At 46.9% G+C, this 12,770-nt stretch overlaps 1 protein-coding gene across 1 annotated transcript in view; it reads left to right on the plus strand.

Moving 5' to 3' along the window:
* Positions 1-12,770, plus strand: part of LOC114065611 (store-operated calcium entry regulator STIMATE-like) — a 33,022-nt gene that overhangs the window by 13,494 nt on the left and 6,758 nt on the right. The window contains exons 4-7 of the mRNA XM_027899660.1: positions 573-694; positions 10,166-10,278; positions 11,308-11,391; positions 12,387-12,503. Of these exons, the coding sequence (XP_027755461.1) occupies positions 573-694; positions 10,166-10,278; positions 11,308-11,391; positions 12,387-12,503 (436 nt within the window). The remainder of the gene's footprint in view (positions 1-572; positions 695-10,165; positions 10,279-11,307; positions 11,392-12,386; positions 12,504-12,770) is intronic.

Genomic DNA, 12,770 nt, shown 5'->3' on the forward strand with positions numbered 1-12,770 from the left:
GGGGGGCCTCAGAGTGGCTGCTGCTGAGCCAGGGCTCATCACCTCTCCCCAAACCTGCCACTGTCCATGTCTCTGCTTGTAGGAGCCTCTTGCAGCTGCTCAGTAAAAAAATGGACTTTTTGCCTCTTCTGCTGCCCAGTTTGTAGAGCAACTGTAGTGTCCAAAAAGCTGCCATTTTCTTGTATGAAATTCCAGAACAGTTTTGTTTTGTTTCCCCTGAAGCTTGGGATTTTGTCCTAATAAGAAATAAAAAAAAAAAAAAAAAAGATGCTGCAAATGGATAGCCCAATGGTCTAGTCCAAGAAGTATTTAATGCTATGTGAATAAATGAGCAATGCCAGAGAGCTGGTGGAGCCTGCTCCCTTCTTTCCTAAAGAGGCTTTTAAATTAAAAGATTGCTGGTACAGGAAAATCCAATAAAAGAAAAAGGAAGTAAGCTTGGACAGTTAAGTGCAGTTATTGAGAATCTTGGGGGGTTTTTTAATTGATTCCCATATTGAAATTAAAATTAAAAATCTTGAATAAGACTTAAGAACACAACTGAAATTTTCTGAATTTTCTTCTGCTTTTAGCTACCTTATTAATTTCATCCTTGATGCCACGCTGGGGATGTTGCTGATCTGGCTGGGTGTGAAAGTTGTCTCCTGGATCGTGCAGCACAAGAAATACACCTACTTGGTCTTTGGAGAGTATGGTAGGTGTCAGCTGCTCCACACAATGGTGTTCCCAGCTGGGAATGGGGAGGAAAAAATGCCAGGAACCACATGTTGGGGTTAAAACATGTGAGCCTTCTCTTACCCCTTCTCCAAGGAGCTCCCAGAGTGTGGCGTTAAATGCTGGGACATCACTAGGTCACAGGTAACTCTTGGCCTTGCCAAACACATATCTGAGTGTAGCAGGTTGGTGGTGAAAGGCTGAATGTTTCCTTGGGTGGATAATGTACCCCAGGACATGCACAGGATAAGTTAAGATGTTTGGGGGTAGTGGTGGTGACCTCTGTGGGGTTCTTTCGTGGGTTTTTCCCTCTGCCTCTCCATTCCAAACGTGGAGTTGTCCTTGCATTTCCCTTGAGTTGTAATAGGCATCAGCCAGGCACGGTGTGGCCCCAAAACAGTTCCCAAGTCTGGCCTCTTCTTAAATTCCTGCCTTGACATGGAGAAGTATCAGAAAAGCTCCTCTCAGCCCCACTAGAGGGTAGCAGTTCCCTTCTGAAAGAGCAGAGCCAGCTTCCAGGAAAGCACAGCTTCTCTGGCTTCAGGAAAGGGAAAAATTAACCCTTTGTAACTGTTTTACAGTACATCTAATATATAGATGAATTCAGTCTTACTTGAGAAAATACCTCTTATTCATGCAGAGTGCATTCTCGCCTTAATACTTGAGTCTGTTCTAAAGTTACTCTTGTACCTTTTTTATTTTTAGTGGGTGGTCTGATAACTGATCTGGTGAAACTTGGATCAAACTAGGATTAGGTTGGAGGCCCCACTGACTTGTGAATTTACTCAGAACCACAGTCAGCATGTGTAAATGGATCGTGGCAGAGGGTGAAGGGACTGGTTGGGTTTGTGAGACAGCAGAATGGGTTGAAATGATGGGATGTGGCAGGGCCAGTTCTCTCAAACCTGAGAGTGGCTTTGAACACCTCATTGATCTCCAGAGCAGGTTCAGCATCCTGACAGAAGGCATTTGGTGGGGACTACCTTTTCTTATTTTCCCTAATGCCTTCTCCTTTATAATAAAGTCACTCAGATGAGGCAGCAGAAGAATCCAGATATTCTTGGTTCAGGGACTGGCATTTTTTCTGCTTTTGAGCAACAAGGGCTGGAAACCCAAGCACAGCCATCCCAGGGCACAGCTTCAGCTCCACGTGCCACGTCTGCAGTTGAGCAGCAGCAAGGAAACATTAAAAGTGTATTGGCAGAGCAGTGATGAACTTCTGTTGAGCTGCAGCTGTCCCCTCGTTAGGGCTGGCTTAGACTACAGAAACCGCTCATTCCTCTGAGAAAATCTTGCTTTCATTAGTAAAAAATAAGTTTCTGCTGTTGATTGAATTTGATTCTGGAAATGGGGGGACTAAATGTCTCGTCCACCAAGCAGAGTTTTTGGTGCAGGTCTCTGGCCAGAGTGACCACAATGGAAAAGTTAGGTAGGAGCCAAGTGGCATGTCCAGGGCAATCCTGTTGCAGGGCTGGGGAAGGAAAACACTGCTGTTCTCATCTCGGGTGTTAAGTAACTTCCAAAACAGTTTGGAAGATGCTTGTAAACTCTGTACCCTTTGATTCAGGCGCCAGGAATATGATTCATTTTCTGGGCTGATTGCTGTACCAGACTCGACGTTGCTTCCTCAGTTCTCCCGAGAAGCAAAAGTGTCTCTTGCAGTCCTGCGGAGGAGGGAGGACAGAAAGGCAGGGAGGCACCAAATCCATGTTGCAAACAGCAGTCAGTGCCATTGCTCCACACATCAGGAGAGAATGGTTGTGTCTTTGGACAGTACAGCCAGGACCCATCTTTCTGCATCAGCTTGGAGCAAAAAAACCCAATCTGTTGCAGTTGCATCCTTCCAGCTTGTGGCTGCATCCCTGTAGCTGATGCCAACCACTGCAGATATCCTGAAGTTTGGGCACCAGCAGCCTCTCCAGCTTTGTTTGGTTGGTCCACCTGCCTGCACAGCGCCAGGAGGTTCTCCCTGTGTGACTGCAAGAGCTTAATGGGGAAGCAAAAAAAAAAGGAGGGAGGGAAAGCACCCAAATCCACGCTGCTATTTTAAGCATCCAGCTGCCCAAAATTGTTTAGAAAAATCAATTACTTCCATATTTCTGAAAACCCAGAAACAGCCATTCTGAGATCAGCCTCTCTTGTGCCTGAGCTCGTGGCCAAACACTGCTGCAGCCAGGAATGACCTGTTTTATAGCTAGTGGAGAGTCAAAGGCTCCTGTATGCTTGTGTTCCTCCATCTTCGCCCAAAAGCTCTTCGTTAATCTCTGAGCTGCCTCTAAGCACAGGAAACTTTATTTTAAAAGGTGCTACCTCTTCTAAGGTTGCTTGGCTCCTAAGATCAAGGATTGGAGAGGTGTATTCTTGGTACAGGTCAGCTTTGGGAAATGGTGGTTGGCTTACACATACTCAAAGCCAACAAACCCCTATCCCTGGAGGCGTTTGAGGCCAGGTTGGATGAGGCTCGGAGCAACCTGGTCTACTGGAAGGTGTCCCTGCCCATGGCAGGGGGATTGGAACTCAATGATTTTTATTTTTTAAGGTTCTTTCCAACCCAAACCATTCCAGGATGATTCTGTGAAACTCCACAAACACTCTGTGCACTATTGCTGTAGCAGGTCATGGCTGTAGGCCCTCTCCCTGTAGGGAACCTCTGCAGGGAGGAGAACAAAGCAGAGTTTGGGCTTCAAAGGATGAGGGAAGTGGATACCAAAGGCCTTGGAGGTGCTGCTGGGCCTGTACAGACTGAGCAGGGGAGGTGCTGGCTCTAGTCAGAGCCTGATTCGGGCAAATCAAGCTTGATTCAGTTTTGTGCCTTGCCTCCAACCTGTTCCAGCCTTCTCCTTCCCCCATTCCCATGGCAGTGTGCAGCTTCCTAGAGGGAAGCATTACTTTAGAAATACTGCAGTGTGGTTGTTTTTTTTTTTTAGTAAGTAAATGCTGTGACTTTGCATTGAGAGAGAGTTTTTGCAGTGTGCAAGTAAACTTTTCTAGAGGAGCATTAAGAAATGAGGAGGATAAAAAGAGGGTGTTCTCACTGGACGATGCCTCTCTGGATGCCCATCTGGATGTTGACTGGTGTGGGACTGTGGTTGTGGTCACTGAATATTGAAGCTCTGTGCTCATTCAGAGTCTGGAAATGGAAAGGCATGCTGCTTGGAGGCCTTTAAAATCTGTTTAGTGGCTTGTTGAACTCTGCTGGTCAAATTTAGTTCTAGGAGAACATGCTCTGTGCCAGCTGCTGAGTTTAACTGAGGACCTGTGTAGGCTGCTTTTGGCCCTTGTGGTGATGATGTACAAAATTTCCATAACACATATTCCCACGTCCCGGAGCAGCCAAGGGAGCTGGCTGCTAATGCTTGAGGAAATACAGCTGAAAATAGCTCTAACCTGAGGGGCTGTCCTGTCCTCAGCCTGCTTGGCCTTTCCACCCCTAAGACCGGGGGTGGGAAAGTAAAAGAAAGGACCGAGCATCGTCCTCGAATGGTAGAATGTGTGGTCAGGTCCCTTGCTCTGAGCAGGGGTGCAAAGCTTTGGAACTCCTGGGTGTTGATGGCAGCAGCAGTGTCTCTACAGACCAGATTCCACCAGTGTGACACTGCAAATCTGGGGACAGATTCCAACTATTCACTCGCTTTTTTTCCCATTCAGCACTGCAACAGGTTGCCCAGAGGAGCTGTGGATGCCCCATCCCTGGAAGTGCTCAAAGCCAAGTTGGATGGGGCTCATTTGAGCAACCTGGTCTAGTAAAAGGTGTCCCTGCCCAAGGGGTGCCTTCCAACCCACACCATTCTATGGTTCAGTTGTTTTGGTTCAGAGGCAGAACTTGCCAGAGAGGGTCTGTGGTGTCCACCAGACCTGTCTGGGTGCTCTGGTGAATCAGGTCCCCATCTCTGAAAGTCTCTTCTCACCCTCCAAGTCAGCACTTCATGCAATTCAGATATTTCCTGCTATTTCTTACCCACCTCTGTACTTGGCACTGATAATTAGATCCCTTGGTTTTGGAGGTACCATTTGAGTATCTCTTAAGAAGTTTTTACTGCCTTTTTCAGTTCCCACCTTGTCAACCCGTACAACTTTCAGTGCTTTTAAATATTTGCCTTTCCTCAAAACCCCTGAACCCTCTGCTTTGGCTGTGGTTGAGCTTTTTCCTACCTGTTCCATGCACACGCAGTCCCCAAAAGCCTGTAAATAAAGCTGTCTGGCAGTAACATGTGGGCTGTGCTGACAGCTTGGTGCGTTAGGCAGCTGGATTAAACCTAATCCTGTTGTGTGGTAACAGCTCACATACCTCAAGCAGTGCTGCTTTTGCTCTGCCAGCAGTCGGGCTCCCACGCACAAGTGGAATATGTGAAACACGTCTGTGTGAGGTTCCTGCGGGCTCCAGTGGTCCTTGGGCTGCTCCAAGGAAGTTTTGCTGATGGTGGGGAGCACCAGCAGTGTTCTGGAGGAGGACAGTCAGAATTCATCCTTTGGGGAGAAGGTGAAGGGGAGGATATTAATTTCTGTCAGGGTAGGAGATGGTTGTAAGGGGGTTTTATCAAAGAGTGCTCATTAAGCTAAAAGGAAAGGCTTGGAATAGGCTCAGTGTCTATCCATGGTCCTACCTTGCAGCTAGGACCAAGGACAAGAAACTGAGAGGGCTCAAGGAGAGTGTGATATGTATATAAAATCTCCTAACAGGTTTGATGTGGAGCCTGCAAGGATCCTTTGGACCAGTTCCCCATTCTGCCGCAAGGAAAAGGAAGCTCTGAACACAGTGAGAAGGAAGACATCTATTTTATTTTAATTTATTTTTTAGCCTCCAGTAGCAGATTCGTTTTTGCTGGCTGGCATTGTGGTCTGGCAGAAAGTCGTGTGCGCTTCCTGTAAAAAGAATCCTTTCCCATCCACGGAGCACGGCGCTTCTGGACAATGCTTGATCCACTAAAGACATCAAGTTGTATCTGAGGATGCCTCTGACCACCTTGCTGTAGGAAACCAGCACCTGCAGAAGGTGCGTGGTCGGCTGGGATCAGCTCAGCTCTTCCAGCTTTGCCTTCTCACCGTGGAAGGAGGAGATGTGTCCATGTATCTTGTGGGCTTGCCCAGGGACCACTCCAAAGGCTCTCTTTTCCCTGATGAAATGCCAGAAAATATTAACTTTTGTGTTTCTGGTATCATTCAGAGTTAGATGAATGAGTGGTGAGTTAGACCTGGATGATGGACATTGAGGTGGATCAGTGGTCCTGGGATGACTCCAAACCTGCTGTGGTAAGGAGGAGACGTTTCATTCCATGGTGAAGAGAAAGCAACCCACTGTCTCTTTATAGCTGAAGTTCTTGCAGCCCTTGGGCCATGCTACTGTTTCATTTTCATCTTTGCCTTCAGTTATCTTGGTACAGGGCAGCTTCCTGTCCTTGGAAGACCAAGATGCAGTAGAAACTTTGGAGGCATTCTCTCATCTCCCTGTCAAGGGGTTGAATTGAAGTCCTGTCTAAATCTGTTCTCTAGGATGGATTCCTCTGTGGAAGTATCTCATCCCATAGTCCAAAAACAAAGCTCAGAATAGAAAAGGAGAAGGAACAGTGGAATTCGGTGATCTTAGAGATCTTATTCAACCTAAATGGTTGTAGGAAGAGGTTGCAAAACAGTGACAATTTTGAGCTGCTTAAGGTGGTGGAGCAGGTGGCCAAATCTGGCCTCTGTATGGGTCTGTGGGTCTCTTCCCATATCTTTCCACGGGACATGTAAGCAGTGCTGATGTCCCTCTAACTGTGGAGAAGATTCACAGCACCTTCCAGAGGTGATGCAGAGAAGGCCAGAGCGAGAAATAGGAATATTTGAAGCTCTGGAAGGACAAGGTGGGATGTGATGGGCGAGGGGTACAGGCCTGTTCTGTTTGCTAGTGCAGGCTCACTGTACCACTTACACTCAGCCAGTAAAGCTGGCCTGGCTGGGGCAGACCTTTGGTCCTGGAGAATTGGGGTTCACATGGAGGGATCCTGCAGTTGCACAGTAAAAACTGTTCTTTTGCAAAGAAGGTTTTCTGAAGGAAACCTCAAGAAGCCTCACGAGCAATTTGATGGCTTTCTTGAGAACTGAAAATGAAGGGAAAGTTTTTTTGGGGTGAGAGGCTGCTGATCTTGAATACACGGGCAAGTCCATGCCTAGGGTGGGTTAAGAAGCAGGTTGTCTTTTCTAGTGTCTGTGTATCAGCCTGCTTAGCCAAAACCTGCCTCAGGCAGTCCAGTGCACCACAGTCCACTGTTGGGATGATGGATGGTAGGGACCTCCTATTCCCCAAAAGGGTGAGAGGGGGCAGGTATTTGGGAGAGATCTCAAACTTGCTGCTGATTTTTTTTGGGCAAGCTGAGGTGACAGAGGGAGCTGTTCCACAAGTGCCAGTGCAGAAGAGCCCCCTGGCAAAGGCTGCTGTGGCTGTTAGTCCTGTCCCCCCACGGGGGACACAGCACAGCTGAAAACACAGAGCTAAAGGGAAAGAGTTCAAATGCGGGAAAGACACAGTGGATGTGCTTGTTTTCCTGATTTGTTTGTACTTGGAGCTCTGGTGGGTGACGGCAACGTGAGGATTTGGGGGAGAATTGGTTGGCCTTGGGGTATGGGGCAAAAAGGTTTGCCATTCTGGTACCAAAGGCAGCCAGGCACCTGAGAGTATCAGGAGAGGATTTCAGGAGGATCAAAGCCTCTCTCACACCGGCCTCTGACTGCCTGCAGCCTGTAACATTGCTCCCATCTCCTCACAGACCACCCATTAAGCTGTTGCCGGCCAGGGAGCGGAGATGTGTGCTTTCCAAAATCCTCTGTGGGCTCTGTTGGTTGTCCTTGCAACGTAACCTTCCTGTCTCCCTCTTCCTGCCCTCCCTCTGTGCGGTTGCCTGCTGGTTTGGCTCTCTCTGCTTGCTGTCCTCATCTCTGCACCCTTGGCATCCCAGTCCTTCCCTCTGCTCTGCTTTGCTTCCTTCTCAGCTGTGGCTTGAGCAGTTGAAAAGCTGGGGGGGGGGTGAAATCCTTTGGAGATCTCTGGCATGGAGGCACTACCTGGAGGCCTCTGCCTTCTGGCTGTAACTTTGCAACAAGGCAGGTATTTTGGTACATTGCTAACAAATGAGAAAAAAAATGGGCAAATACATATGTAAACCTGTTTTGCACTTGCTGGGAAGCAGATCCCCATAGAGCTGGGGCTTGGTTGGATGCCAGCTCTTACTAAATCCTGATGAGTGCTGCTGCTTTTTACAGCCAGAGGTTTGCAGAGTGGTGTGGATAAATGCAAAGTGCTGGTGTGGTCTTCCCCTGCCACATCTCCAGAGAATTGTGCTGAGAAAAGTTGGGGCAGAGCTCCCAGCCCGCTGCCATCTCACCACGTCCAGCGTTGGCATCTCGGTGCCAACTGCACGGGTTCCTCTGAGCAGATGGAATTCCAAATTCCGGCCTGATTGTGCTGGAAACAAGCGTTGCCAGGGGGTTATCTTTATTTTTTTAAGTGGTAAGAGGAAATGCTGCAGGTTTCCTAAGGCAGATACTGTGGCTCAGTTTTGCAGACCTGAGATATTCTGAGGAGCCTGGGAAGATGATAAGCTGCTGGCAGGGCTCTTAGAGAGAGCTGAAGCAAGCACATGTAATAGATATGGCACCATTATTGTTGTTATAAATACAAATATGCTTTTCCTTATTACTTGGTGAGTGCCCCATTGGAAACATTCATATTTAATTAGCATTGATTGATTCTTTTTGAGTGAGTTGCTTTAAAACCTGGGGCGATGGAGCCCCTGTCTCTTGCTCAGACAGTATCACATAACCAGCCCTTCACTTCATCAGCAAAATAAAATAATTCTGTTCAGGACTGAAAAGTTATGCTTCTTGTAGTGAAAATGGTGAGCTGAAATTTTCAAAGTATTCCTGGCCACTCTGTGGGTAAGGCTTGGCAGGGAGCAAACTGCAGGTGATGTCTTTAATGATTCATTTGATTTTTACTTTATTTTATAGAGGAGTGTGCAGGTTACTGAGTGGTCCTTGTGGAGAGGAGAGTTCAGTCCAGTAATGTCTTGTCTTGGGGATTGCTGTTGGGATTGGCTTTAATTCCAAAGGGTTTATCAATCTGCCATTCTGGTCAAAATGCTGCGGGATTTTGGGAGCTACTCCCATGTGGTTCTTATCCACTGGCAGGGTGAGGGAAGGGTCAGGGGGACCCAACTGTGTGGACTTTTCTAGACTTGTTGATATGAAGACAAATGTAATCTTTGTTCCTTGTGAAAGGGTAGCAAGGAAAGGGGCAAAGCAAATTACTAATGCCCCAAGGCGACATGTGCTTCTAAAGAACAATTTGAATAGGATGCTGAGGGTTCTGAGCTTTCAGGCTTTCCCTGTACGAAGGATTTAGGTGGCCTGTGCTTTGAGGAGATGCAAATCCCTGTACCCATCCAGCTAAACACCATGGGGAGAATATTGGAGGTGCCCATCAGTGGCTGAAGGAGAGGAAAAAATATCCTCCAAGGAGATAATATTTTTTTTATCCAAATCAAGATATATAAAACTTGATTCAGTTGTCTTAGAGTTGCCAGGAATGGCTTTTCCATTAAGCACTTATGGAAGGACCACACTGTGGCCCTTGCAAGCCCAGGAGTTCTGCCAGTAATGCAGTTTCTGGATAAACAGAGGGAATTTCAGGTCTTCAGGCAGAGCCAGAGCTGTGTCTCTCCCCTTTTACAGAAACAAGTCTTTTAGGATATGTGTATAACTCTTGCTCCAGCAAAGCCATTGAGCTGGGAAGGACACAGAATGGGAGAGGAGATGCAAAGCAAGGTTTTTGGTGGTGGTTTTCTCCTCTTGGTGGGTTTCAGAGGCGGGTTGGTGGAAAGGAAAGCAGGACAGGAGACAGATAAACATACGTAGTATTAGCATCTTCTAGGTATGTAGGTGGGGCTTTTTGAGACATGACTGATACTTGCTTGCCCTTCAGACTAACCAGAGGTCTGGTTAATTGTCATCTCCATTTCTGAATCAGCCCTAAAAGGGATAGAAAAAGAGAACCACCTTCTAGAACAGAAGGCCAGTGCTGGTATTGGTACATGCTGTGTCTTGTGATGGAGACATCTCTTGCTTATATTCAAGTTTGCTAAATTTTCTATAATACACATCAGGTTTAATTTTTTTTCCCCAACAACTAGAAAGATTTGAACTTGTATCTTGGTATGTTTTGGTCTTCAGTGGAGTAGTGTCTTGTACACCCAGCAGGGACACCAAACTCTTCTACCCCAGGCTCCTACAACTATAGGTAGAAATTCTCTCCACTGATTTTAAATTTGGTATTAACTATTTGTCTTCCTGCAAAACTTGCAGTATGGAAGCACTTCCCTGTCCCTAAAATCAGCTCAGGTGTCAAGGATGAGGCAACTTTTCTGCAAGGCTGTCTCTTCTTGTCCTCTGATCCAGATTTAATGTGCTGTTTTTGCAGGTGACCCTCCACAAGCTGCTGCCTGGATTGGCCAGTGTATCCTCTACTTGCTGATAATGGTTTTTGAGAAGACTGTGATTAGCCTTGTCCTGCTTATCCCTGGTTGGACAAAGGTAAGCTGTATTTTTCTAGCCACAGCTGTTGTGGTTTGCTTCTTGTCAGCTTTGCCCGATTCCCATTATCATAGGCCTTTAATCCTTAGGACTTGTTGACAACCCTCTGTAATAATTAGCTATTAAGTTTTGGGAAACATGGCTTTAATAATGGTTTGGCTTTTGGTAAATTCTCTTGCTAGTCAAAAGCTTGTAGAATAAGATGATGTTTTAATTTTCTTTCCCATTCTTGGAAGGATGGAGTGGGCTGGGCTGGCAGCTGAGCTACTTCAGTTCTGCCAGAGGATTTCTACACTATCCTGTCAAGTCAGCCCATGTTGGTGTTTTGTGATCCCGTGCCTAAACTAAGGGGATTCTTAACGATTGATTTGTAAAGAAGTCTCCATGTAACATGCTGTGCTCCTCCCCTCAGCTGCTTCCATATGGTAGCTGAGGCAATGGTAATTGTGCTGATCACAAGTTTCTCTTTAAAAAAATAATAGCCTGTGGCAAGTAGGTGTGATGGGTGTAAAACCCAATTCTGGGAGTCAGTGGGTAACCCCAGTTTGGAGTGCACTTACCCACAGTGCCTGGTACCTCGCAGGCTGATGTGACTTCATTGAAGAGTTACAGCAAACTGGGAACACTTATCTGTTCCAGTTTAGGGCTTGTCCTTCAAACCCAGTAGCCTGCAGTGCTCACACTTGGATGTGAACATGCTCAGTAGCACACACTGCTGGATCCAGAGATGCTGCTGGAATCCTCTCCCTGATTATCTTACGTGGCTGGTGTCCTTGTTCTGCAGCAAGGCTCCAAAGAGCCAAGGGAAGTCCCACCAGTTGTCATGGATAGTTACACTGAAAGACTCACAGTACTTACTTCTGTACAAAATCATGTGTTTGGCAGCTGGGCTAAGGGAATATCCCATGGAATCTTTCTAAGAGCAGCACTGAAGCTAAGGTTGCAGAGCCCTGGCTGGGAGACTGTTGGTGGAAGAAGTCAGTCAATATAATGTTCAAATAATGCTTCTGAATGTCTTCTCTTCTGCAGCTTCAGCAGATCCTCCTGGGTTACATCCCAAACCCCCAGCTGGAGCTCGTCCTGGTGATGCTTGTTGTGCCTTTCATAGTCAATGTAAGTGGTGCCCCTGCAAGCGCTGGGTGGGCTGGATTTGGAAATCAGGGCCCACCCCCAAGGGGGGTGTGCACAGGGATTGTCTTGGGGACACCCTTAGAGGGGCTGGGACAGGGTGGAGGAAGTGGAAACAAGTATATCTGTCACAAATTTGTCACTACTGCCCTACCGTGCTCTCTGTTCTTAATTTCTGTCCCTCTGTCCAACCTGCTTGGGTGGCTGATTCTTTACCTCTTAGAATAAAGCTGGGGTTTGTTGGCTGAAGGCTCATCTCAGCAGCAAACTACAGGCACAGGGATTCCCCCAAACCCTTTGAGCTCCTTGTGACCTTGGTAACCTGCCAGTTCATCCACTTGGCTGGACTTCAGCTCATGTTACAGCAAGGCAAGGTGTTCAGGTTACACAGAACTTTTGCTCTTCTCGGAACTAGTTTGGCAAAACCTCAGCTTTTTCATGGTAATTGTTGATGTTGGACTCAGTTCCTGCTAAGATGGGAAGTGAGAACAAGTTATTAACACTCAGATGCTCCCTGGACAAGTAGTGCATCAAACTCTGAGTTCATATTATGAACATTGGAATGGATGCAGCATTGAAAAAGTTGGGGTTTAGAGCATCTTTCCAGCACTCCAGGCTGCATTTCCTGATTTGAAAGCAGATTCTGGTCCTCAAAAAACTGACAAGGGAACTGGTGCAGGCAGATGAATCTTGAATGAAGCTTGGTTCAGTAGTTATTTCTGGTGGAAACTTGGCCTATTGTGGTCTTTTTTCCTCCGGGTCTTCAACAACTGTGGAATCAACAGGACTTGTATGAGAAAGGACCTCAGGAATTGAACTCATCCAACCCCCTTGGACCCAATTGATGCAGTGTTGATTTAGATACGAGGTTGATCAAGGCTGGACATCTGGAGAAACCAAAAGGAGAAGAAATATCTGTGATTGAATTACTTTGTATTTTGGTCTTTGCATTCTATTCATGTCACTTCTTTCTCCCCAAGGCCATTATGTTCTGGGTTGTGGACAGCTTGATCATGAGGAAATATAAGCAGAAGGACACCCTAGACATCAATGGATCCATAGAAACTCCTCGGGTTAGGAGGACAGAGGAATCTCAGGTAAGACCAAGGCTGCAAACCTGTGTTTGAGACCAAGCTGTGAACTTGTGGGATGGTCTGTGTGCTTTACAGAGACAGTACAACATTACCCTCATGTTCTCCAGACCTGGGGTGGTGCTTCATGAATGGGGGTGATGGCCCTGTGAATTCAAACTAACTCTGCCTAACCATCAGCAATGTCACAGCCCATGAAGTTTTGCTGAAATATTGCCCTGAATGATGACTGTTTTGGGGGAGGGGGAATGAGCTGACTCTTACACTGACCTG

The sequence above is a fragment of the Empidonax traillii genome, unplaced genomic scaffold (assembly GCF_003031625.1).
Source record: "Empidonax traillii isolate 1590-97213 ecotype Southwest subspecies unplaced genomic scaffold, ASM303162v1 scaffold681:size344372, whole genome shotgun sequence".
Taxonomy (NCBI): domain Eukaryota; kingdom Metazoa; phylum Chordata; class Aves; order Passeriformes; family Tyrannidae; genus Empidonax; species Empidonax traillii.